Below are 23,272 nucleotides of genomic sequence, written 5' to 3' on the forward strand. Positions count from 1 at the left end.
GGGGGAAACACCCTCAGCTCACAAAGGGCAGCAGGGAGCTCATTTTACTGTATGTCTAAATGGCAGAATGACTTTTTTGTCATGAAGGGCATAAACATTAAAAAGCCTCCCCAGAGGGCATGTGGCAACCAGAGGGACTGTACCCACTGTGATTGGGGAGAAAAATGAGGCGTTTATTCCTACAGAATCACACCCATCAGTTTGAAACCAGGGCAAGGCATGGGAACAAAACTCAGCCAAGTAACTTTGAGCAAGTTATTCTCTCTCAGCCTAACTACAACTTTCGGCTCTTCGGAGGGAGAACAGGATACAGCTCCAGCTGCTAAATAAATGGTTCCTTGGAGAGAATGCACTGCCCCAGATAAACTTACATTATGCTAACTATGTGGGCAAACAGAAGTTGCATTTGATTCTCATCATGTGCTATAAGAAGAGAGCCTGTTCAAACAAGAGCTGTCCAAGTGCAATTCTGGCAGGTGGGCAGGCAGAGCCCACCGCCCTCCTGTATATGTGCCCTCCCAGCTTGCTGACCATGAATTACCTTTATACACTCCAGGGCCATTCTCTTTGCCTCCTGGTTCTCCGTAGATGGCCCCCTCATACCAGATTGTTCTGTGCCACTGAGTGTCAGCCAACTAACGAAACTCAGCATTGTGGACTCGCCACTAGAAGAAAAAAGTACATTCGGTCATATCAAGGGCATACTGATATACGGTATCATATCTTATATCTACATAACAATTCAGGATTTTGATTGCCTATACTTATGTCGCCAAAACTGCACCACCTGTGCAGAAGCACTCCATTTTGTGGTGGGATCACACCTGTTCTACTCCACTTCTGTTCTTTGGGGGAAAGTGCCTGTGCTTATGTAGCCAATACGACAACACCAACACACACAAGATTCCTGGTAACCCCAAAAGTTTGCAGAAGTGGGGGGGGGAGTATCTTCATGCAGGGGAACCAAGTGGTGGAACACATCCCCAACCAAAGAAACAGCCCAATGAGGACTGTGCATGCTCAGAGGGCACCAAATGCTAACTAGCACCATCCACACTCAACACGGAGGCACCAGAAGACTTAGGGGAAATAATGATTAGACTATTAAGGGAAAATCTAAAGATTTGGGCGGGGGGAGAGGATAGAATAGAGTATCCCAAAATAGGGCATGACTGTGCAGGCTGGTGGAACAGGGGCGTGCCATATTACAATATTTTGTTACAGATCTTACTTGCGTTCTCTAGCACCTGATAGCTTATACCTGGCAACAGAAGAGCATATTTGCCTGCCAATGTGTACACATTCTCCAGACCACTCACCGGTTGGAAGGTGTCTCCTCGCGTTGCAGAGAGATCTTGCCATTGGGATCTACAAAGTCTTCAACCTGGAAATTAAGCCAATACGTCATGTGTATTAACCAAACCAAGGGTTTAATTTGGTCCTTTGAGTTCACAACTCCCTCTTCCCCTCTCAAATTGACACTCTCATTGGAGCGTCCCTGTTTAGCACAACAAACCATGGGCCGCTGTAGGTAAAATGATTGCCCCTTGGAAAGCAGTGCTTCTTGGAACTGAGCTAAATCAAGTCTGATTACTATTCAGAGATACTGCACACTTTAGGTGATGTTAACTAACTCCCATGCTGCTTGATTAACTTTGCCTACCCTACCATTAATCATCACTGGTTCTAAGGAAGGCACTATTTGCCTGTTTATGGGCTTTAATGGCTATTGCACTGTCTATAGAGTAAACAAAGAGGAAGGAGAAGGGTCACATGGCAGTTTCTTTAACAGGAATGAGAGTTCCATAATGTTAGGCAATTTTAGTAGCATAAACTGGTTACAAGTCTAAGGATTTATTAGTCACATGTTTTAAGGATTTTTAATCACATGCTTTTCAGATAAAATGTCCTATTTTGTGCTTTTCCCCATCTCACATAGTCCAATTTTTAAAATATATTCTTCTCAATTTAGAAGTTCTGGCCCAGCAAGATTCTGCTCTAGACCACTTCTACCATCCAAACGAAAAAATCTTAATTGAGAGCAGTTATCTCTCCAGTAATCAAATCCACAAGCATATAACATCCACATCATCTCCGTTACATCTCTAGCATTAACAATAAGTTATTTTGGTTCAATACATGTGCTACCTGCCAATAGTGCAGCACCTAAGAACAGAGATTTGTGAACACAGGGAACTGCTTATCCCAAGTAGGACCATTTAGTCTTTCCTAGGCCCTGCTATCAAGCATTCTTTATTCATCTGGAAATGCCATGTTTTAACTCTGGGATCTTCTGCAAGGAATGTGTCACTACTGAACTATAACCCCTCATCAGTTTATTACTGATAATAAAGTTTTAAAGATATTTCTATCTTTTATTCCATCCTATTATTGTTTCAACAACCCATATACGTCCCATACGCTCTCAACCCAATTAGCCTGGCATCTGCCATCAATTTACCTCCACCATGGTCTTTGGCAACAGCTCTGCTCTGAAAAGTTGTAGCATGGCCTCCATGATGTTTTTCCAGCCCTCTCGCAAAATGTCACCATGGCGATGAGCCAAGTGGAACACAGTCTTTGCTGCAATATGAGCTTTGGGATTGCTTCCAAAAACTGTAGGCAGATTCTCAATGGACTGCAGGAGAAATGGTAAAGAGAAGTCAGGGGTGAGTGGGGAGAAGCTCACCACAAACCAGTCAGGCCATTCAGTGGAACATCATCAAGAGGCTGATCACAACGCTAGCTGAGACCCTTCCTGGAGGACTTGCACCATAATTCATGCTTCTGTAATTTCACAGATTGCCTACTGTAATGTGCTTTATGTGGAACAGCTCTTTAAAACAAACTGAAATGTTCAGCTCAGGAATTCACCTCCATAAGCACACAACCTGGTCCCGGATGGCTTCCTGTCAGGCCTCCTTTACAATTGTCAATTTCACAGATGGTCTATCACCTATGTAAATCAAGGTGATCTGATTCCATTGGAACTTGAGCAGAGCCTTTATCTTTATTGGACTATCAATTCTCTATGATCATACCAGGATGAATGTTAAGATATGTGAAGCAGGATGTTCCCAATAGCTGTACAGTGGTACCTCGGGTTAAGTACTTAATTCGTTCCGGAGGTCCATTCTTAACCTGAAGCTGTTCTTAACTTAAAGCACCACTTTAGCTATTGGGGCCTCCCACTGCCGCTGCACTGCCGCCACACGATTTCTGTTCTCATCCTGAAGCAAAGTTCTTAACCCGAGGTACTATTTCTGGGTTAGTGGAGTCTGTAACCTGAAGCGTATGTAACCCGAGGTACCACTGTACTAGAAGTAAGAAACTTTCTCTATGGAGTGGCTCAGAAGGCATCAGGGATTTTGGCTTTTCCCCCTAGCTGCCCTTCATGCTTTAAATGGCCTTCCATGCAAACACCTTCCTTATTTCTTTTAAGTCACTCCCAGAATGGGGAACCTCCAGGGGTTCCGATTTGGTTCACCAAGCCATTAAAAAAAAGCCCAACAATCAGCTGACATCACCCTAAGGGCAAGTAATGTCAGCCGATGGGGAGGGGTTCAATTCAGTTCAGGTGTGGGGAACAGGCATATACAGTTGTTCCCTGCAGAAAGCAGGATCTAATCCTCCATTCCCCCACTCATCAGCTGATATGTGGGATGGGGGCTGCTGTAGGGAACTCCCGCACACAGCTCAACGCTGCAGAAAGCAAGTGTTAACTCCCGTAAACACACCATCAGCTGATGAGTATTGACCATGGTTCCGTTTAGAATCAGTCTCACACCATTTCCTTTCATTTGCAGACTCACCTCACTGCTAAGAGCTGTGAACTTGCAGAGAGAAATTATGAGGTTGTCAAAAACATCACTGAGGCCATAATGGGCAGAAATCATGGCACATTTTCTGAAAAAGACAAATCACAGCAATGTAAGAGAGAACACACAGTGCATTTTCTGTAGGAGCTCTAGGGTCCTCACACCACCCTTCAGTGGAAAACTTGCATCAAATTTGATAATTCAATTCTAGCTGGTAACATTCGAATGACAAATTTTGTGTTTGTATGTTTTAATGATGCCACTCAAATTTCAGAAGCTCAGGATATGATGGAACTTAATTGTGAATTAAATGAGGCAGAAACCACAGTGGTAATACAGCTCAATGGCAACTAGGATAAGCATTTCTGTCTGCCAGTAGACACTTTTAAAAATGGCTATGCAGAAATTCATATTCCAGTCTTGCCTACCCATGAATAGATATTCAGTAGGCTTAAGCAATATATACCTCACTCATTTACTAGACAGTGCCAGCTAATTTTCCCTGGATGCAAAAAGCTTTAATCTAAGTAAAAACAATTTCTATATATACAAAACGAGTCTCTGCTGGATGTTGTGAAGGAGCATTACCTGAAACCAGAGATGGCCTTCTGAATTATCGTTTCATCCAGGCTCTTGTCAAAAACATAGGACAGAGCTGCCACAGTGGGCCCCCAGGTCATGGCAAAGAGGTCGTGATCATAACTTCCACGGGGGACATGAAGAAAGATTCCTTCATCAGTGACTCCACGATGCAGCAGCACACTCCACACGTAGTTTTCCTTTACTAGGCCCGTCTGCTCCTCTGGCATCACAATCTCTTCATTTCTACCCAAGATGAGGACAGAAATATCGTGTTTACATATTAACATTCGGCATCAATGCACAATTGTTGGTACCCAACATGATGCACTGTGTGTGTCTTATTTACAACAAGATGAATGAGCTGGGGAAAGAAGGGTAGAAAAGGCTGGCCTAACATCAACCAGTGGGGAAGCTGTGGCCCTCCAGATGTGGCTGAACTACAACTCCCATTAGCCTCAGCAGGTATATGATGGGAGCTGTGGTTCAGCCACATCTGAAGATCCAAAGGTTCCCCAAACCAGAAGTGAGTGTGTGTGGAACTGATAACTCCCTCCCTCTCCAAGGGGAAATGCCAAAACACTTACTTGATGGCATGATACATGTCCTCCAGCATGTCCTGCTCAAAGTCTTTGCCTCCATTTACCCCTTTCAGATTTTTTCGGAATTCCTGTTAAGCAGCAGCAACAGAAAGCAGAATATTACGTTGTGATCGCTGCCTCAAAACAGACATCACAACTATTTTAACATGTTGCTAGGTACTGGCGCACAAAATGTCACTAACAAATTGATTCCTATGAGTATCCCAAATCAATTTACAATGTAATAAAGTATATATAAAACAAGCTGCAGAAAGAAAAACAATCTAAAGCAGGCATAGGCAAACTCGGCCCTCCAGATGTTTTCGGACTACAACTCCCATGATCCCCAGCTAACAGGACCAGTGGTCAGGGGTGATGGGAATTGTAGTCCCAAAACATCTGGAGGGCCGAGTTTGCCTATGCCTGATCTAAAGAAAAGCAATTATGTATATGCAAAAACTGTTTGGAAAAACAACATCATCACATACATGAAATCCATTCAAATCCAATGCATAAACAAATTGGAACAAAGATCTCCACTTAGAAAGCTTATTGAAAGCGGAATGTCATTAACAGGCACCGAAATACAGGGAAGGTGCCTGTCCCTTATACAATGAGAGGGAAGCCAGCTTTCTCTTGACAGGATGGTATCTGCAAAATCTTTCCTGCAAAACACAGCACCTTGTGGGTATATAGGGGGTGAAAGCATCTTTTAGGTACACTTGAATTATCAGTTATCAATATATTTGACCGTTGGCAATTTGCAGGCAAGTTTTAGTATGATGTACAGCAACAACGTGCCTTCTGAAAGGCCACTGGGGGGCTATTTTACTATTATGTTTTAAAATACTACAAGTCAAAGAGAAAGAAAGAAGAGCAAGCATGGTGGTGGAGAAAGAATAGACCTCAGTGATGTGAAAGCCAGCAAAAACGTCTAGGTATGCAGGGTGTGTGTGAAGACATCAGAGCTCACCTCTAGAGTCATAGGTACACTCTGCTTGCGAACATTATGATTGTGTTGGTCAGTATTCAGCATGATAACGGCATAGGCAAGGGCAAAGCAAGCATCACTATTGGCAAACGGAGACCCATTCGCTTTCTGAAATGTAAAATGACAATACAAATTGGACACATTACAATCTAAATGCAACACTTAATTCCTATTTATGTCATTTCTAGCATCTGAATAGCAAGTTTTATGTTCCCCGAGACTGTCTTTTTCATATTATTTTTATTAAGTATCCAAAAATATTTCAAAGCATTTATCATTATATACATTTCTTTTAACATCCGAAGTTTCTTCTTGACTTCCCACCTCTCCTTTCCTGATGTTTGTTTTTTACTTCTTTTTATTAGCTATTTTATAACACATATATTTTTATTATCTAAACCCCACTACCATTAAATCTTTCAGTAATCCACTGCTTATATTTCAAATCCGGCCCGTGACTTCATATATGGGTGATAATTTGATAGAAAAACCATCAGTGGTCTCCATTCTTCCTTAAACACTTTGTCATTATGCCCTCTAAATTTGGCAGTTAACTTCACCATTTCAGTATAGTCCATCACCTCAGACGTTCTTGTTGCATACATTCACTTTTGTTTCAGCTTGTCACTTGCTACCAGTTTTTTATTTTTGTTGTTAAGTTGCTTTGAGGCTCCTTTGTTGCAAAAAGCAAAGAATAAATTAAACTAGTGACAACAACAACATCTCTCAGACGTAATATTCTAGCTCACTGTGCTACGAGGTAGAATGAACACATCCTGACTAAAATCAGTAATTTCTTCCCATGCTGATCAACTGCTGCAGAGAAGACTAGAGAAGTGTTGCTTCTCGACAATTTCAGAACTTACGCGCCAATGTTCTGTAAAGACTTCCAACAGCCTATGGATTACAGGAGCCTCTCCCGGCAACCTGAAAGCTTCTAAGTAGAGTCGCAGGGCTTCGTCTAATCGCAAGCCTTGAAAACCGAAAGTCCTGAAACATGAGAAGCAAAAGTGGCTTGAAGAAAGTAGCTTGCAAGCAGTCACATACCCCAAAATCTTTAAGGGTCAAAATACAGAAAAGTTTTCTAAACTATGACTTGACAGTATGGAGTTCAATTTCTCTAGGCTTTGGTTTTTTCTGTTTTAATGTACAGTCTACAATGATGCTATGGGACGCGGGTGGCGCTGTGGGTTAAACCACAGAGCCTAGGACTTGATGATCAGAAGGTTGGCGGTTCGAATCCCCGCGACAGGGTGAGCTCCCGTTATTCAGTCCCAGATCCTGCCAACCTAGCAGTTCGAAAGCATGTCCAAGTGCAAGCAGATAAATAGGTACCACTCCAGGGGGAAGGTAAACAGCGTTTCTGTGCACTGCTCTGGTTCGTCAGAAGCGGCTTAGTCATGCTGGCCACATGACCCAGAAGCTGTCTGCGGACAAACGCCGGCTCCCTCGGCCAATAAAGCGAGATGAGCACCGCAACCCCAGAGTCGGTCACGACTGGACCTAATGGTCAGGGGTCCCTTTACCTTTACCTACAATGATGCTAAACATCCTGGCAAAGGAAAGGAGATGAGGATAGCATTGCTTTGCACCACAGAGTAGCTCACCCATGCCATAAGGCTCAGCCAACCTTGGATGCTCTTGCTGAAAGCTATTTTGTCTAAGAGTCAGCATTTTTTATTTGTAATTATTTATCAAATGGTTCCAGGGTGGGTTACAAAAATACAGGGTGGAATCCAATGTTGTGCTCTGCATGTCAGCAGAAGCATTTCTGTTTGTCAGACAGAATGAGCCGCCTCATCCTCCCCCAGTACACTGTTCTGGGGATTCTCCTGACCCTCCAGAGAGGATTTGGTTGGGAGGGGGGAGGGGGGAGGGGGTTGCAAAGAATGCACAAGAGGAAGGGGGGAAAGCAGCATTGCACTAGCAGGAGCCCTTGCACTGATTTCTGCTAGCGTGCTGGGTTAGCTTAATCCAGGCCATAACCATTAAATTAAATTAAATTACAATGCAAAATAAAAATAATGAAATAAAAATCAAGGTCCTTTGAAAACAGGCTACCTCTATGGTGGTTAGAGCTAAGGGTTTCATGCAGTGAATAATTCAGAAGGTGAATTTTCCCATGCCAGGACTTTCTAACCGGTTTCCTGTTTATGACCAATCCAAACATTTCTACTTACCCCACAAAACTTTCCAGCAAGTCTACGTTCTTCCGGTCACTCACAAATTCTCCAATCATTTTCTTGTCCAGTCGAGGATTCTCCCTCAGCCACTTTGCTACTTCATTATTATCCATGGGGGTAGCCAAGAGGTTTTTCTCCTGAAGAAACTGTATCCCTTTCTTTGGCTTTTGATTGAACAGCTCTGAACCACTTATCAAGAGCTAGAAAAAGTCAAAACAATATAATTAACAGAAGACATCCTACATAGTTAATATTATCCTAATAGCCAATTTGTATCATATCTTCAATAACCTATTTCCTTTAGGTTTTTAGATTTGCATTTTACCTTCTGACTAAAGTCCTCTGTGATGCAACACATTCATAAAAAGCAACTTTTAAAATGTGTTCTTTGTCATAAAAGCCTGTTTCAGTATTTTCAAGTAGAATAGAAAGTATTTGTCTTTGTTTTTGGCGGTAAGGTCAAATGTTGAAAATGTTGGAAACAAGAGTCTAATTGTTTTCATCTGACACTATCCACATAAAATGTTGAAGCAGGATGATAACTTTGTTTTGCTTTAGGAATAATTCAGCACAAGGTGTGCCCTAGTCCTTCAAAACCTAAAGTAGTAAGAGATGATCTGAAAACAATTTAAGACAACCAGGTCTCTGTTGTCACAGCAATTCAAATATTGTCAATATATAAATAAAATTTAACAAGTTCATCTTTTAAGGTTCATATTCTAAAGGGATATGGCCACTTGTTGAATAAACAGAGAGTGTACATGTTAACCATTATTCACATTTGTCAAAACTGAGTTTCTGAAGCTCAGGAATACGTAATACAAGTAGATAATGTCATAAGCAGCTACCCAAGAGAGGGTTAACTAAAAGGTTGTGTGTGACTAGAGATCAAACACAAACATCTATGTGAACTTTACTAAAGCACCAGAATAAATGTCAGTCCTCGGTTACTGCCCATCACTAACAGGAAACAACACTTTGATGACTGTAAGACCAATTCCTATGGATATGTACAAAACAGCATCCTTCTTTGTTCCTCTGGCAAAGTCCTGCTTCCCACAATATCTCACCAGGTATAGCAGTCACCGCAACACAATTTTCAATTACTGGTTATTGGCATTCAAGATTCAAAACAGCTTCATGCAGGAACACCTCATTTGAAAGCAGGTTCAGAAAGAAAAAGGTTCCACCCTGTGGAATTGCCCTCCTATCAGATGTCAAACAGATGAACAACTATTTGACTTTTTGAAGACATCCGAAGGCAGTCCTGCTCAGGGAAGTTTGTACTGGTTGATGTTTCATTGTTCTTTTAATACTTTGCTGGCAACCCAGTCAGATGGGTGGGGTACAAATAATAAAAGTATGTATATATGTATGTATTTAGAGCTGTCCATGAAGAAAGAATGGGCCATGATAAAGAGACTTAGTGGTTTTTAATGGTAGGTGATGTTGCTGCCTTGTATTATTATTCTATATTATATTGTATTGTGTTATTTATGTACATCGTTTAATTTCTGGGAGTTAAGAATAGGACTGGGATAAATTGTGTGTGCTGTGCCCGTATTTTATACAGTTTGTATATGATGTTTGTTTGTTAATGTGTGGAGTGCTATGCCTAATAAAGGATTTTGAATTGAATTGAATTGAATTGTATGCATTTAAAATACACTCAAAACACTCATCATGCTCTTATATTTTAAAATTGTAAGTCTGAGGGTAAAGTCTGTTCTTTATTGTATGTGTCATGCCTACTCACATATCTTTCAGATCAACAGCATGCCTTACCTTCTTTTTGCTCTTAATCATTATCAATTCATGTGTGGTGGGTAGGACGCAGGAAAAGCGAGTAGGCTTCTTTGGAATAGTCTTTTCTGCTAAAAACAAAAGCAGAATGTTTTCACAGTGGATCCTTTCCCACATTTCCCATGATTTACAATATACAGATAAGATGGCGGCGCGTGTAGATGCAGCGGCTGGTTGCTCCTCAACTCAGAATTTGGCTTTTTTGTCCTGCCAAAATAGACTTGTTTATAGTCGGCAGGACATGTTATCTATTCGGCTATTTTGAGTGGAGTGCCCTACCTGGGTGGATGGAGCAGCCAAGTAATTTCGTTGTCCCCGAGAGGGGGCAATGACAATAAATATATTATTATTATTATTATTATTATTATTATTATTATTATTATACAGATAAAAAGAACTCTCTTTCCACATGACCCCACCCCACAACCCCATCCCAGCATCAATGCTTTTCTCTATAAGCCCAAGTCTTGCAAGGGACTACTTCACATGTTACAGTAGATGGAGGTACAAAGCAAAACATATTCTCCCATGTAATTTGAGAAAGTAGCTATCTTCCCCCATCACTTTGTTTATACAGGGGAAACACAATGTAGGCAACCACAAGTAATGGGGGAAAGGGCAAGTAAACATGTAGCTGCCTCACACATTATGGGATAGAATAAGGTATAGAATATATTTTAAATCATGTACAGTGGTGCCCCGCAAGACGAACGCCTCGCAAGACGGAAAACCCGCTAGACGAAAGGGTTTTCCGTTTTGGAGGCGCTTCGCAAAACGAATTTCCCTATGGGCTTGCTTCGCAAGACGAAATGTCTTGCGAGTTCCTGCGGGTTTTTCTCCCTCCCCCCCCCCTTTTCCTAAGCAGCTAAGCTGCTTATCAGCTGATCCGCTAAAAGCCGCTAAACCGCTAATAGCGCTAATCCGCTAAGCTGTCAATGGGCTTGCTTCGCAAGACAAAAAAACCGCTATACGAAGAGCCTCACGGAATGGATTAATTTCGTCTTGCGAGGCACCACTGTACTTACTTCTACTGTAACATATGACATGATCCAGTGACATTTAACCACCCTCATCCCAAATCGTCTACAAATGCCTGACTCAATATATAGAACATGGAAGGAAACGTGCATCATTTAAATGCTTTACTGGTGCCAGAGACCTCAAGCTGTAGTACAGCTACAGAATGGCAAAAAGAAGTCAACATTTGAAGTGTCCATTGCACACTAATGTTCATCATTTACCTGCGTTATTTCCCAACTCCAAATTCAGACTGTCTTGCTGTTTCATGTGGCTGGCTGTCAAGGAGCCATTAGTGTCTGGCAATTCTGCACCGGGTGATTTGCTATCTGTCAGCAGCCCCTCGACAACTACAGGGGAAAGAAGAGAACCAGAGTTATCCAGGACGAAGTTTTAAAGTCACCGTGTTATTATGTAGATACAGTTATTACTCACTCTGAAGAAACCTAACCATTCGCCTTCAAAGAGAGGAAATATGATTCAACAGAGAATGAATATCCACAGACCAGCTCAAATTCATGCACAAAATTAAAAAATGGAAATGATGAATTAATTCCTTGTTGAGAAAAATCCGATAGAAAGCAAGAAGGCATCATTTAAGATGTTTTGAAGCAATCAGGTCAAGGTTAGGAAGGAGGATTTATGGAAAAAGGTAGCAGTATTGTCTAGAACACAGTCAGGAAGGACAGATGTTACTATAAAATTAAGATGAAGGCACCAAATAAAAGGTTCTCACTATGGGTTGTTTCTTTGATGTTACAGGGAGTTTCTGTACTTGGTTTTAGTGCTTCCTTCTCCTGCTGGTAGATGCTGCTGAGCACTTTGGCTTGGCATTGTGCTTCTGTACTATCTATCACTGTCAGTAATGCTTCAAGGGACAGCAGGTGAGTAGTGTACAGTTGTCCAGAAACAGGAAAGGCATTCTGGGAAAATCAAGCATACCTAAGCATTAAATTAGGTTTAATCATTTGAGCAAGGAAAACTACTCACACAGAAGCTGTTCAGCCCCAAAGCTCTACACATCCACGCAAACCTCCCTAACATTGTCCCATTCCTCAAAAAATCCTTCCCCTGCAAATAACCTGTTGTCTCTCAGGTTGCCCATTAAAGGTAAAACTTCACTAAGATTCTGAAATGGATTATACTTTGTGGTGGAAGGCAAATTCACTGCATTTACACCTATGTTTCCTACAGGTAACATTTGAAGGATGAAGGAACAATGCCCATCACCAAACCTTCAGTAAGACACATATCAGAGAGTCAGTCAATTGCAGCTCTTTGTAATGCATCAGCTGTGGAGCCTCATGTGTTTGGTGATATAAGCCCTAAAAACTTTGTGTTCCTCACAATGCTCCAATCAAATATGTCTGTTGTTCTAAAGAAAGAATCCCTATGGTAAAAGTAGATGTGACGGGAGACCTATGATCGGTTCTCCTGCTGTTTTTCATAATTTAAGCACAGCTTGGGGGTGAGATCCAGCTGAGATACTGTGCAATTCTTTTTCGTGCCCTCTACCAAAGGTGATTGCATCCTGAGGACAAGACCAGAGATACCCTACTGCATGAGGATTACCCACACCTCCCCACCTGCCATGGTTCTGATCAGACCACCCTCCAACACATCAGCACGTGGCTGATATTTCATTCTTCAAACACACTCAGATCTAGTTACATCTGTATTATTATTTTTTTGCTGAGCAATCCTAATGGAAAGACAAGAGCAAAATAGCTCATTTTCAGGACCTTGGATAGCAGTTTGGTGAGGTCTTCAAAGAGGTTAGCACAATAATAGTCACAGTCATAATTTATGTACAGCTCAGTGACAAAACTAGGAATCCTCCAGAGTTGAACGATGGCCTCCAGGGCCATCTCCTTCATCTCATAGGGCATCTTGGGGTTTTCCACTGTGATAATTTCCATCAGCTTCTTTATGTACATCTGGTAGACAAAAGAGATGAGTTCAGTATATGGGATGCAAAACAAGGCAGAGTATTTAATTTCATTTGGGACACCAGTTTACACACAGCACAACTAAACCGTCCATAAGCACAAAGGTGAGAAACTATATTTCTGATGAGAGCTGCATTCCTTTGAAGGCAACTTGTTGGGGTCACATGCCAGCAATGGCAGGGCTAGAATGAGTGATGGAACAACACCCCTTCTCTTTCTCTCTTTCTGCCACCCCCTTTCCCTATTTCCCCCCTCCACACCGTCAGGATGAGATTATGCCAAGGACCACATGAAAAGAGGCCAAAGGTGGCATGCAGCTCATGGGTCACTGACTACTGACTCCTAGTTTATTGCCATGTGGCCAATCCTCAGGGAGTCCAGGCAAAGAGTCAGGCTTGGGTGCTCCTCCTTCCATTTCTTCCCATTTCAAAGAACTTTAATTCAAAGAACCAAGATTTCTGGTTCACATGCAACGCTATGTTGAGATTCTTTGAAACTAAAAGTAGTGTCAGTAGGAGGAGAGGGAAGCATGCAAATCTGGCCATGAGTGCTGCTCAGACTCCAACATTCCAATCAAGGCAACTATAGATCTGAGTGCTGCCTCTATGGGAGATGACAGGGAAAGCGACCAAGCAGCCACCACTACTGTCAGTGGGCATGGTCTTCCCAGGCACAGCGCCTTCCAATCTTCAGAAAGTCACAAGGTCACCTCCAGTTCACACACACTTTCCTAAATTCTTAGACAGGATTTCATACACATCCACGAACAAAGCCACAAAGCTGTTTAAATTACCTCCTCCAAATACAAGGTAGGCGCACTTCAAAAGACTCACCTCCAGTTGGAATTTCAGGTGTTCTCTCATACTCTCAAAGAGGAGGAAGCAAAGTCTAAGTGAAGCTGAATACAGATTGAGTCGCTCCACATTCAGTAACTAGGAAAGAATTAGAAGTTGAAAGATTGTTAGTGGAGAGATATTCATTTTCCCTCTACAGTGGTACCTTGGGTTAAGTACTTAATTCGTTCCGGAGGTCCGTACTTAACCTGAAAGTGTTCTTAACCTGAAGCACCACTTTAGCTAATGGGAACTCCTCCTGCTGCTGTGCTGCCAGAGCACAATTTCTGTTCTCATCCTGAAGCAAAGTTCTTAACCTGAAGCACTATTTCTGGATTAGCGGAGTCTGTAACCTGAAGCGTATGTAACCTGAAGTGTATGTAACCCTAGGTACCACTGTATTTGAAAAGCAAACCAAAATTGCAACATAAGTGTTTCTTCCAGACCACACTAACACAAGGCCTATATCCCTACAGATATTGCCTAATAGACATAAGACTACGATAAGTCCAAAACTCACTTGAAAGAGATATCGACATAATTCTTCTTTCACCAGTCCTAGGAGAGATGGACAGTTTGCAACAGAGGTCAACTCCAGGGCAACAGTGAGCAACTGCAACCCCATGTGGATCATCACTTCTGAGTTGTGGCGATCGTGTGGGTTAGTGAGAGAGATGAGGAAGCGGAGTAGTTCTCGGATACAGGGCAACCCATAGGGTACTAACGCTGTGCCTGGAATGGGGAAGGAGTATAAGTAGAAAGGTCACAATTATAGCACTTCTGAGCCAACCTCTTTCCAATAAGCCCAAGAGATTTTAAAAATAAAAATATTACTGATAAAGACAAATGCTAGGTACTTCCCCCCGCCCCCCATCAATGAGTGGGATGGATAGAAGCAAACAAAACTTGCTTTTATTTCAAAGCACTCACCTTCTTTCTGAGAGCACTGGGTAAACCTCACTCCCCGGGGATTGACATAGTCCATGTCATGAACAGACGCAGAGTCTGAGTGTTCAGCTACAGATGTACACTCCTCCAGAACTTCAGGGATAGACTCCACTGAGGCAGATGGCGTCTTTTCTTCCCGGGGGCATTCATTCTTTAGTCACACAAATTAACAATACAGGAAAATTAGTATAAGCTATCATTGCTGCATGAACAGTTCATTGACACAAGCAACCCTATTCATTCAGATAATATCAATTTTCATAATCAGACTACATACCTCAATGTTTGGCTGAGTGGCTAGACATCAGACATCTAAATTAGCAGCAAAGGCTGGTCTATATTTGAAGGCTAGGCTACTTATACTGTTGTGGAATTGCTCTGCTACTTCAGAATGTGTGTGTTATTCTTAAGCCAAACCTATCCAACTAGCTGAAGACCAGAGTATCCTGAACTTTCCTTTAGGTCAGCTGATTGCACAAACTATATTCCAGATGAGCAGTTTATCACAAACTAGCTTAAGTTCATACCTGGGGCTCTAGCTGCTCTCTAGCTCTAGACTCAGTTAAAGGCACTGATGTACTGATTCCTAAAGGGTTGACCAACTGCAAGTCCGTAAGATCTTCCTTAGAGCTGATCTGAGAGGAGCTCTCTAAGCCACTGTCAGTGGAAGGGCTGACTGTAGTAGATGCGTTTTCTGAACTTCCAGATGAGACGGGAGAAGGTACATCAATGAAATTAACTCCACCTGTTGATAAGAAACAGCAGCATTAAGTAGCAGCTATGCACCCATTATGAAGCAGCTCAGGACCACATTCCCACTGTGTATGCACAGTACATTGGGTTGCTACTAATTACTTCGCCTGACACAGAACACAGTGGCCTGCCTCACTGGAATGGGTTGCACAGAGTGTACTCCACTGGGCTGCATTGGCTTCCTGTTGGCTTCTAGGCACAATTCAAGGTGCAATTCTAAGAGTTCAGGAATTGCTAATTTAAAATTATTCTTCTTGAAACACCTTTTAAAAATATATGTAATGTTTTGTAATATAATCCCAAGTTTCTTAGCTATTTTCTTGATGAACTGAAAGTTTGTTAGCTAATTGTTCATACTTTACTTGCCAATGGTTGTACCACTCTCAAATATCTTATGTCAAGCTAACCATGTATTTTGTAACTGTCGTATATTAAGAGGTAAATATTTCAAAGACAGCAGCATTAAGTTGCCCTTTAATTTTGTTACCTATATTGCCACTTATAATTTTCTCCTTATTCAGTTACAACCAAGCGGGAAGATTTTATTCGTCTCCCCTACAATCATGGAACAAAGATCCAGAGAGGTGGGGCAGATTTAAGGGGTTGCAACACAGGCTCCCCAGCAGTGGGCCACTCTGTCCAGCTATATAATGTGCCAAAGACCAACAAGGAAGTCAACTGGTGCGGGGCTCCCAACAGTCACAGCTCTGTTCGTTCACCAATATCCATACTATTGTGTATTCTGTGGTTGCAGAATCTTTGGATCAAGAACATGGTTAAGGTTATCATTAGAGTTGGGTTTCCATTTATATGTTATATCACTTGCCGTACCTGTCCCATTGGCAGCTAGCTGCTCCGTTCCTTGAGATACTTTGGCTACATGACAAGAGTTCCGTGGCGATCTCTTCTGCTTTTTCCACTTTGATGAGTCACTCATTCCCCCTGCTCGCATTTTCAACTGTGAACAGCAAAACACATAGAATATCTCTTATAGCCATTCACCGTCACAAGAGAATTGGCAACAGCATTTGATCAGACCTAGAACCCTACGATCATGCCAGCTTACCCATGCTTCCTATCGCATGACTCATGATCTAGCCCAACTTTAGTTGGAAATTCATTATTTGTGTATTACTTCAGTTTATAAAATATATTAAAACTTGTTAGCACAGATATGTCTAGGGCTGAGCCTGAATCTCATTGTTGTGTGCCTATGTAAATGCAAACAAACAAACCACTCCTTAGACATTCTCCCACATTCTCGCATAACCAAGAAACGGAATCAGAAGCCAAGTTATGGAGGTGAGGAGAGCCTCAGTTAGTTCTCAGTTCTTGTTGAATTCTCTGGGACCAATTAAACAAGTTGCAGAGGATGGCGTTACAAAGTTTTAAAAAACAGGTAAAAATGTTTCTGTAGTGGAGACATCTTTCTTCTCTGCTCACAAATATTTCTTTATTCTTTCTTTGGCAGGCCCCAATCATCATCCTCCCACACACAAAGAAGAGTGTAAGTTGTCTACTAGGTGTGTGACATTGCCTGGATATATGTGCAGCATTACATTATGGGCTGCCAGCTTTTCTTTATTACATGGATTTTAGAATCCCACTTAAGACTTTTATGAAACTGTTGTGAAAAAATAAATCGTAGGCCTTTTGACTAGTTACATTCTCCCGCTATTTCTTAGCATGCTTCCAGAAGGCCTACCCAAATATAACTTTGATTTTAAACCTGGAAATCTCTTTTGCAAATTAAAAAGCTACAAAGGCAGCATTACTTTTGAATGAAATGATAGCTATGTCTAAATAAAAACAGCTTTCTAATCCACCTTGAACATCTTTGTTGCAAATGAAAGGAAACTTAATAGATTTAAGTGCATTTAATCACATAATAAATAATTTCTTTAAATAAGCACTGCAATTTTGCTCTGCCTCTGGACCTGGGGTGGGGGACCTCTGGCCTGCGAGTCATATTTGGCCTGCCGCAGGTCCCAATTTAGTTCACAAGGCTGTTTTCACCATATTATGTCCCCCATGACATCAGGTGTGAGGCAGGCAGAAGCACAGCCAGTCCCTACATAAACTAGGCTTGAAGTTACTGCCCGTCAGAAGCCCTGTGTGGTGCTTTAAAGTCCTGGTAGTCATCACCTGGCAGCAAGCAATAGACAGGTGAGTGGCCCTGCCACCTACCAAATTTAGCCTGTAAATGGTAGGGGGGGAAAGGATTAGGCCCAGCAGCCAGATCAGGTTCCCCATGCCTGCGCTAGAGATGCAAAAACACTCACATCAACCTCTGATGGAGAAAAGAAAGTAAGAAATAGAAGTCATACCACCTGAGATACGAGCAGGTCACTTAGCACCAAAACACAAGTTCTAACTCCTAATCTTGAAGTGGCATGATCTCAGCTATACTCAGTATATTTGATCTATTTATTTTAAGGGGCGTGTAGGCAAGGCATACATACATAGATACATACATAAATAATTTTATTTGTATGCCGCCTTTCCACAATAACTATGCTCAAGGTGGCTTATAACATGAAAAAATACATATCTGCAACGCAACAAAAGTAGTCATAAACAATAAATTAAACATTAAAAAATACACAACCAAACTGAACAATTTCTGCAACAAGATCTATAACAAAGATACAAAAAAACCATCAGCAACAACATCCAACCCACAACAACACCCCAGCCCATGAGTCAGCAGCCTCAGTTTTTGCAGCTGGAGTTAGTCAGGGCCCCGCCCTCACAGGTCAGGTGGGAAAAGACCCACAAGGCAGGAAGCAGGTATTCCAGGACTCACAGCCAAGATGGAAAGAACATTGCTTTGAAGGGAAAATACCACGCATTTTAAATTATTAGCCTGCCTTTCAATTCTATGATGACTTATAATTGAACAAAAACTAAAATAAACTTGAAAATACCTAAGCACACGAACACTAAAACTGAAGAACATCAGCAAAAACTATAAATTCAGCAACTGGCAGCATGATGATGATGATGATGATGATGATGATGATTTTAAAAGAAAAGGTCTGTGGAAAATAAAAGGAACTTCAGCCAGAACCTAAAACTCATTAAACTTGGCACCTTGTGAGCTTCACTAGAAGATATTTCCCAGGGCAGAGGACTTCAACTAACAGGCCCCTTCCCTGATCACCACCACCCCCTCCGCTTACAGCAATGCGAGACCTTAGCTGATTATTTTAATAGCTGGATAGGTGAGCAGGCAGTTGCTTTTTTAAAAAGCGCCCAAGTTGTACTGGACTTCAAAAGGTTAAAACCAACAAAATGAATTGTATTTGGAGATGGACTTAAGGATCAGTGAAACTGCTTTAGAATTTGTGAGGTATGTGCTGTCCAGCTGCCCCCATTCCACAGTCCAGCAGCTGTATTTGGACCAAATGGCATTTTCAAGTAAACTTCAAGGGCAGCACATAATACACTGCAGTAGTCTTATTTGGATGCTACTAGAGCATGTATAATTATGGCCAAGAGGGGTTCTTAGCTAGTGGAAAGCACTAATGGAAGCACTAAAGTACTAGTGGAAGGCTGGCCTCAGCTAGAGCCAGGGCTTTTTCGGCTGTGGCTCCAATCTGGTGGAACGCTCTGTCACAAGAGACTAGGGCCCTGCGGGACTTGACATCTTTCCGCAGGGCCTGCAAGACGGAGCTGTTCTGCCAGGCCTTTGGTCGGGGTTCAGTCTGACTCCCTCTCCCCTTTCATAAGAAATTGCATGAAAGTGGCCTCCCAATTTTTCTCACAGGCCCATATAAGTTCAGCACAAACAGCTGGGCCTGGTGAGCATTTAAGGTCCCCAACCCTAATCTGCGGGTTGCCATCTGATTGGATTTTATTCTGCTCCTGATCTGATTTGAGGATGTATTTTAATTGATTGTCTGATTTTATGTTAATGTGTTATACATTTGATGTTAGCCGCTCTGAGCCCGGCTTTGGCTGAGGAGGGTGGGATATAAATTATTATTATTATTATTATTATTATTATTATTATTATTATTAAGTGTCACTGATGACACTTAGATCTGGTCCTGTCTCTGGGTGTCTAACAACAACCTGAAGATGTGAACCCAATTCTTTAGGGGGAATACAATACCATCCAGACAGTACATCCATCTTATCTGGATTGAACTTCAGTTTATTGGCACTTATACTGTCCGCTACTGATCTCAGACACCAATTCAGCACATCTGCTGCCTTACTTGAATTTGATGAAAATGAGGTGTGTGGGGGGGGACAGAGGTGGTCATCATCAGCACATTAATTAGAGTCAAGTATCAGCACTTTATGATCTCACTTATTGATTTCATGTAGATGACAGTATGGGAGGCAGAACCCATAGCACAAGTAGCTCAGAACAGAATAACAGGCTCAAAGTATCACCTATTGAAACCAGCCATACAGATAAGAATACAACCACTGGAGCATTTTGCAGTCAATCTTCACCCAACCTCCAGTCCAGAAAGGGACCATGGTGGATGAACTCAAAAACCACTAAGTGGTCTAGAAGAATTAACAGGGTCACATTCCTCCTGTCCTTCTTCCAATACTGGCAATCTAGAAACAGATATACAGCCCTTCTTTTAAAAGGGAACATTTGTGACAAGCCAATACTAAGAACAATTTTAAGGATTAAAGAACAGCTTCTTCAGGAGTGGTCTCATGACTGTCCTCCTTCAATACAACCAGGACCACCTTCTATGTCAATGAAGCAATAACTAACTCATGGAACCAGTCAGTCATCATGAGATGCTAGCCAGGAAGTGCAAGGTTTGAGCAAACAGATAATATAACACACTCCTCCAAGAAACTTGTCCACATCATCAGGCCTCAAAAACTGAAATTCATACAATTTCTAAATGGATGATGTTCTGAACACATTCATTGACTGGACTGCTGACATAGTGCCATTCAAGTTGAGGTAAACACAAGCTTTTTTATTCCTGACGCACTTAGCAAATAAATCATGGTGCTATTGAGGGTTCCTTAAAATCAGAATGTAGACTGGAGAATGTAGACTGGGAAAAGCTTCACTGGGCTGCAACCATGCAGATGCAATAGTGACAAAAAAAAAAAAAAAAGGTATTGCTTATTTGGCACCATCTCTGACACCAAGTAGGCTCACACAGTGTTAGAACAGTTATGGCCCAAGTTTTATGTGCCTTGTGTTCAAGTTGTTATCACATCTGCTTTGCTGCCTCCTGCACCCTTGTGTAACAGGACACCAAATGGGCTGTATTCAGTGGAAGGGCACTTAGAAATGATAATCTTTATATCCTCAATCATCTACATATCCCACAATGTGAGCAGGGCTTCAACAGATGTAGCAGCCACATGAACTAGAAACATATACACACACACGTTGCACTAAGGAATCCCTCCAGAGCTTCTAGAGGCAGACCTGGAGCATGAAATATGAAATTTAAATGTAATCCTCCTTCATCACGGACATAAAATGAAACCTCACAATTTGCATTGCAATTTATGCCACTTGTTAGTTGCCTTATCCACAAAGAACAATCTAATCTGACATAAATCCTATGTGGAAAAGAAAAGTGTTTATCATGCAGCTCTAAATGGAACTCTTTAAACCACAATGGTTAAAATATGAAGTTTGAAGAAGTGCCTTAAGCTCTCTGAATCCAGCTACATTAGAAGGGAAGGAATTTTATGTTAGATTATTATGTGTAATAATCAGTTTGGAAACATAACTCTAGCTCTGGCTAAACAACTTTGTAGAATAATGGCTTAAGGGAAAGTGTGGATCTTGAATATTTGTGATACTGTTCTGCATATAGCTTTTCCTTTACTGAATTACTGAACGACTATCACATGGATGCAGCTAGCTTGTTTTGTCCTGCTCTGGAGGACAGGACTCAAACCAATGGGTTCAAGTTACAAGAATGGAGATTCCAACTAAACATCAGGAAGAACATTCTGATGCTAAGAGCTGTTCGACAGTGGAACAGATTCCCATGAGAGGTGATGGATTTTCCATCATTGGAGGTTCTTAAGCAGAAATTGGATGGCCTTCTATTATGCATGCTCTAGCTGAGATTCCTGCAATGCAGGGGGTTGGCCTAGATGACCCTTGGGGGGGGGGTCCCTTCCAACTCTGCAATTCTATGATTCCATATACTAAGCCTTGTACCCTACCTTAGACAATGCATAAAACCTAGCAATATTTGCAGTTGCAGCCGGCTTCCCTGCCGCAAATAGTTATGACCAACCTCATTCATTTGTGCCAATATCTCCAGAAATTCATAAACTGCACTAAACTATAGCTTTCAAGATAGGAGATGGTAACTGGCCATCGATAGCACCATCTCTAGCTTATGTCCTCTATAAATTCTCAGAATATTTTGACAACAGCATTTCTGATGTCTGCAATGTCACTTCCTCTATATTTAAAGCCTTCCTCCCAACACTATCCCAAACAGAAGCAGTTTGCTACATGCATTCTTCCCCAAAGCCATGCTGCATAAGAAACATGAATGAAAGCTTTTGCTACACAACACATAACTACCACCCACAGATGCTTGCAGAAGGGAAGGAGAGAAAGAGAGACCTTCAGTTTCTTAAAGAGTAGTACTCTCTCTAACTGGTTCAGGGCTTTGGACTGTTCCCCATTACATAGTTCCAGTCTGTTGAGGAGATATGGAGAAATCTGTGAAAGACAGTCACATGTACCGTTTGAAAAAGAAAAAAGAAAACTAAACCCAAAGACAGAATCCATGTAACAATGCAAGGAATGATGTAAAGCACATAATGAAAAGCAAAGCAGGACAGTAAGAGTGAAAACCAAGGCCTCTATGAGATGAAGGAGCCACCCACTGATTAATGAAAAGCTCTCACACAGGATATGCTTACAGAAAAGCATTCCACCTTTTACATCTAAGGCTTGCTTTATGTGACACACTCTTAATTTGAACACAGCACATACCTGCATTTGCAAGCATAAAACGTCAGAAGTACTACTGAGCCTGTTGGTGCAAATCCTGAGCTCAAAATGTTTCCTAATGCATCAATCTAGGAAGAGATCTATGCATGCACCCTATAGCACTTTGCTCTTGAATATATCCAAGTTGCAGAAGGTTAACTGAATTTTCTCTCTTGTACAAATCAGATTTATGAATAGGAAAATTGTTGTCCTGAATATTCCTTATGAGTCTGATAAAATTCCCTGTGTAACTTGACAGGGAAGAAAATACCCCTGTTATTACAGTACAGGCTAAGCTACAGATTTCTTTGCTTCTTTTTACTGTTCAGCCCCACGCCCTCCCAGGTGACAGGGACCTTGGTGATGGTTGGGACATTTACTCCCACAAGAATAACACTTTTTGAAGGATGACTGCTGAATTATTGATGTGTGGTCACAAGAAAAGGGATTCCTATCTCCTTAAAAAGGAGAGAGACGGAGCATGAGTTTGGAGCCCAATAAGAAAGCAGGGAGAACAAGGGGGAAGAAAAAGAGGAGAAATAGACCCAAGTAAAGAAATAATCAAATGCTTACTAAAACACATGAGCTGCTGCCCACATGTCAGCAAGAAAAGAACTGAGCCCACCCTTTGAGGGATGAGCACTTCCCTGTTCTGGGAGGGAGACATGAGGTCAGTTCCTTAGCTAACACTCTAAAAATTTCCTGATGTTGACTCTGTTCAGGTGCACAAAGATTACAAAAGAAAGCTGCCAGTTAATGGAAGGAGGCAACAGATCTGGCTCACAGAAGTCACTTCCTTACAATGCCTAGGTTAAGTGATACAGTTGATGACTGACTGATTCACAATGGCATAAAG

General features: G+C 41.7%; 1 protein-coding gene across 8 annotated transcripts in view; it reads right to left on the reverse strand.

The window, feature by feature from the left end:
• GBF1 (golgi brefeldin A resistant guanine nucleotide exchange factor 1) overlaps nucleotides 1-23,272 on the reverse strand; it is an 81,295-nt gene that overhangs the window by 17,217 nt on the left and 40,806 nt on the right. For 4 of the 8 annotated variants that reach the window (XM_081864185.1, XM_081864183.1, XM_081864187.1 and 1 more), the window contains exons 9-27: nucleotides 22,045-22,143; nucleotides 16,287-16,413; nucleotides 15,230-15,447; nucleotides 14,685-14,853; nucleotides 14,275-14,486; nucleotides 13,755-13,853; nucleotides 12,715-12,909; nucleotides 11,709-11,895; nucleotides 11,197-11,322; nucleotides 9,938-10,026; nucleotides 8,150-8,352; nucleotides 6,836-6,959; nucleotides 5,952-6,077; nucleotides 4,985-5,067; nucleotides 4,407-4,643; nucleotides 3,813-3,906; nucleotides 2,462-2,638; nucleotides 1,320-1,384; nucleotides 542-665 (exon numbers count right to left, since the gene is read on the reverse strand). In XM_081864185.1, the coding sequence (XP_081720311.1) occupies nucleotides 542-665; nucleotides 1,320-1,384; nucleotides 2,462-2,638; nucleotides 3,813-3,906; nucleotides 4,407-4,643; nucleotides 4,985-5,067; nucleotides 5,952-6,077; nucleotides 6,836-6,959; nucleotides 8,150-8,352; nucleotides 9,938-10,026; nucleotides 11,197-11,322; nucleotides 11,709-11,895; nucleotides 12,715-12,909; nucleotides 13,755-13,853; nucleotides 14,275-14,486; nucleotides 14,685-14,853; nucleotides 15,230-15,447; nucleotides 16,287-16,413; nucleotides 22,045-22,143 (2,754 nt within the window). The remainder of the gene's footprint in view (nucleotides 1-541; nucleotides 666-1,319; nucleotides 1,385-2,461; nucleotides 2,639-3,812; nucleotides 3,907-4,406; nucleotides 4,644-4,984; nucleotides 5,068-5,951; nucleotides 6,078-6,835; nucleotides 6,960-8,149; nucleotides 8,353-9,937; nucleotides 10,027-11,196; nucleotides 11,323-11,708; nucleotides 11,896-12,714; nucleotides 12,910-13,754; nucleotides 13,854-14,274; nucleotides 14,487-14,684; nucleotides 14,854-15,229; nucleotides 15,448-16,286; nucleotides 16,414-22,044; nucleotides 22,144-23,272) is intronic. The other 4 variants (XM_081864189.1, XM_081864188.1, XM_081864186.1 and 1 more) reach the window with 2 other exon arrangements.

The sequence above is a fragment of the Podarcis erhardii genome, assembly GCF_964252035.2.
Source record: "Podarcis erhardii genome assembly, chromosome: 5".
NCBI classification, from domain to species: domain Eukaryota; kingdom Metazoa; phylum Chordata; class Lepidosauria; order Squamata; family Lacertidae; genus Podarcis; species Podarcis erhardii.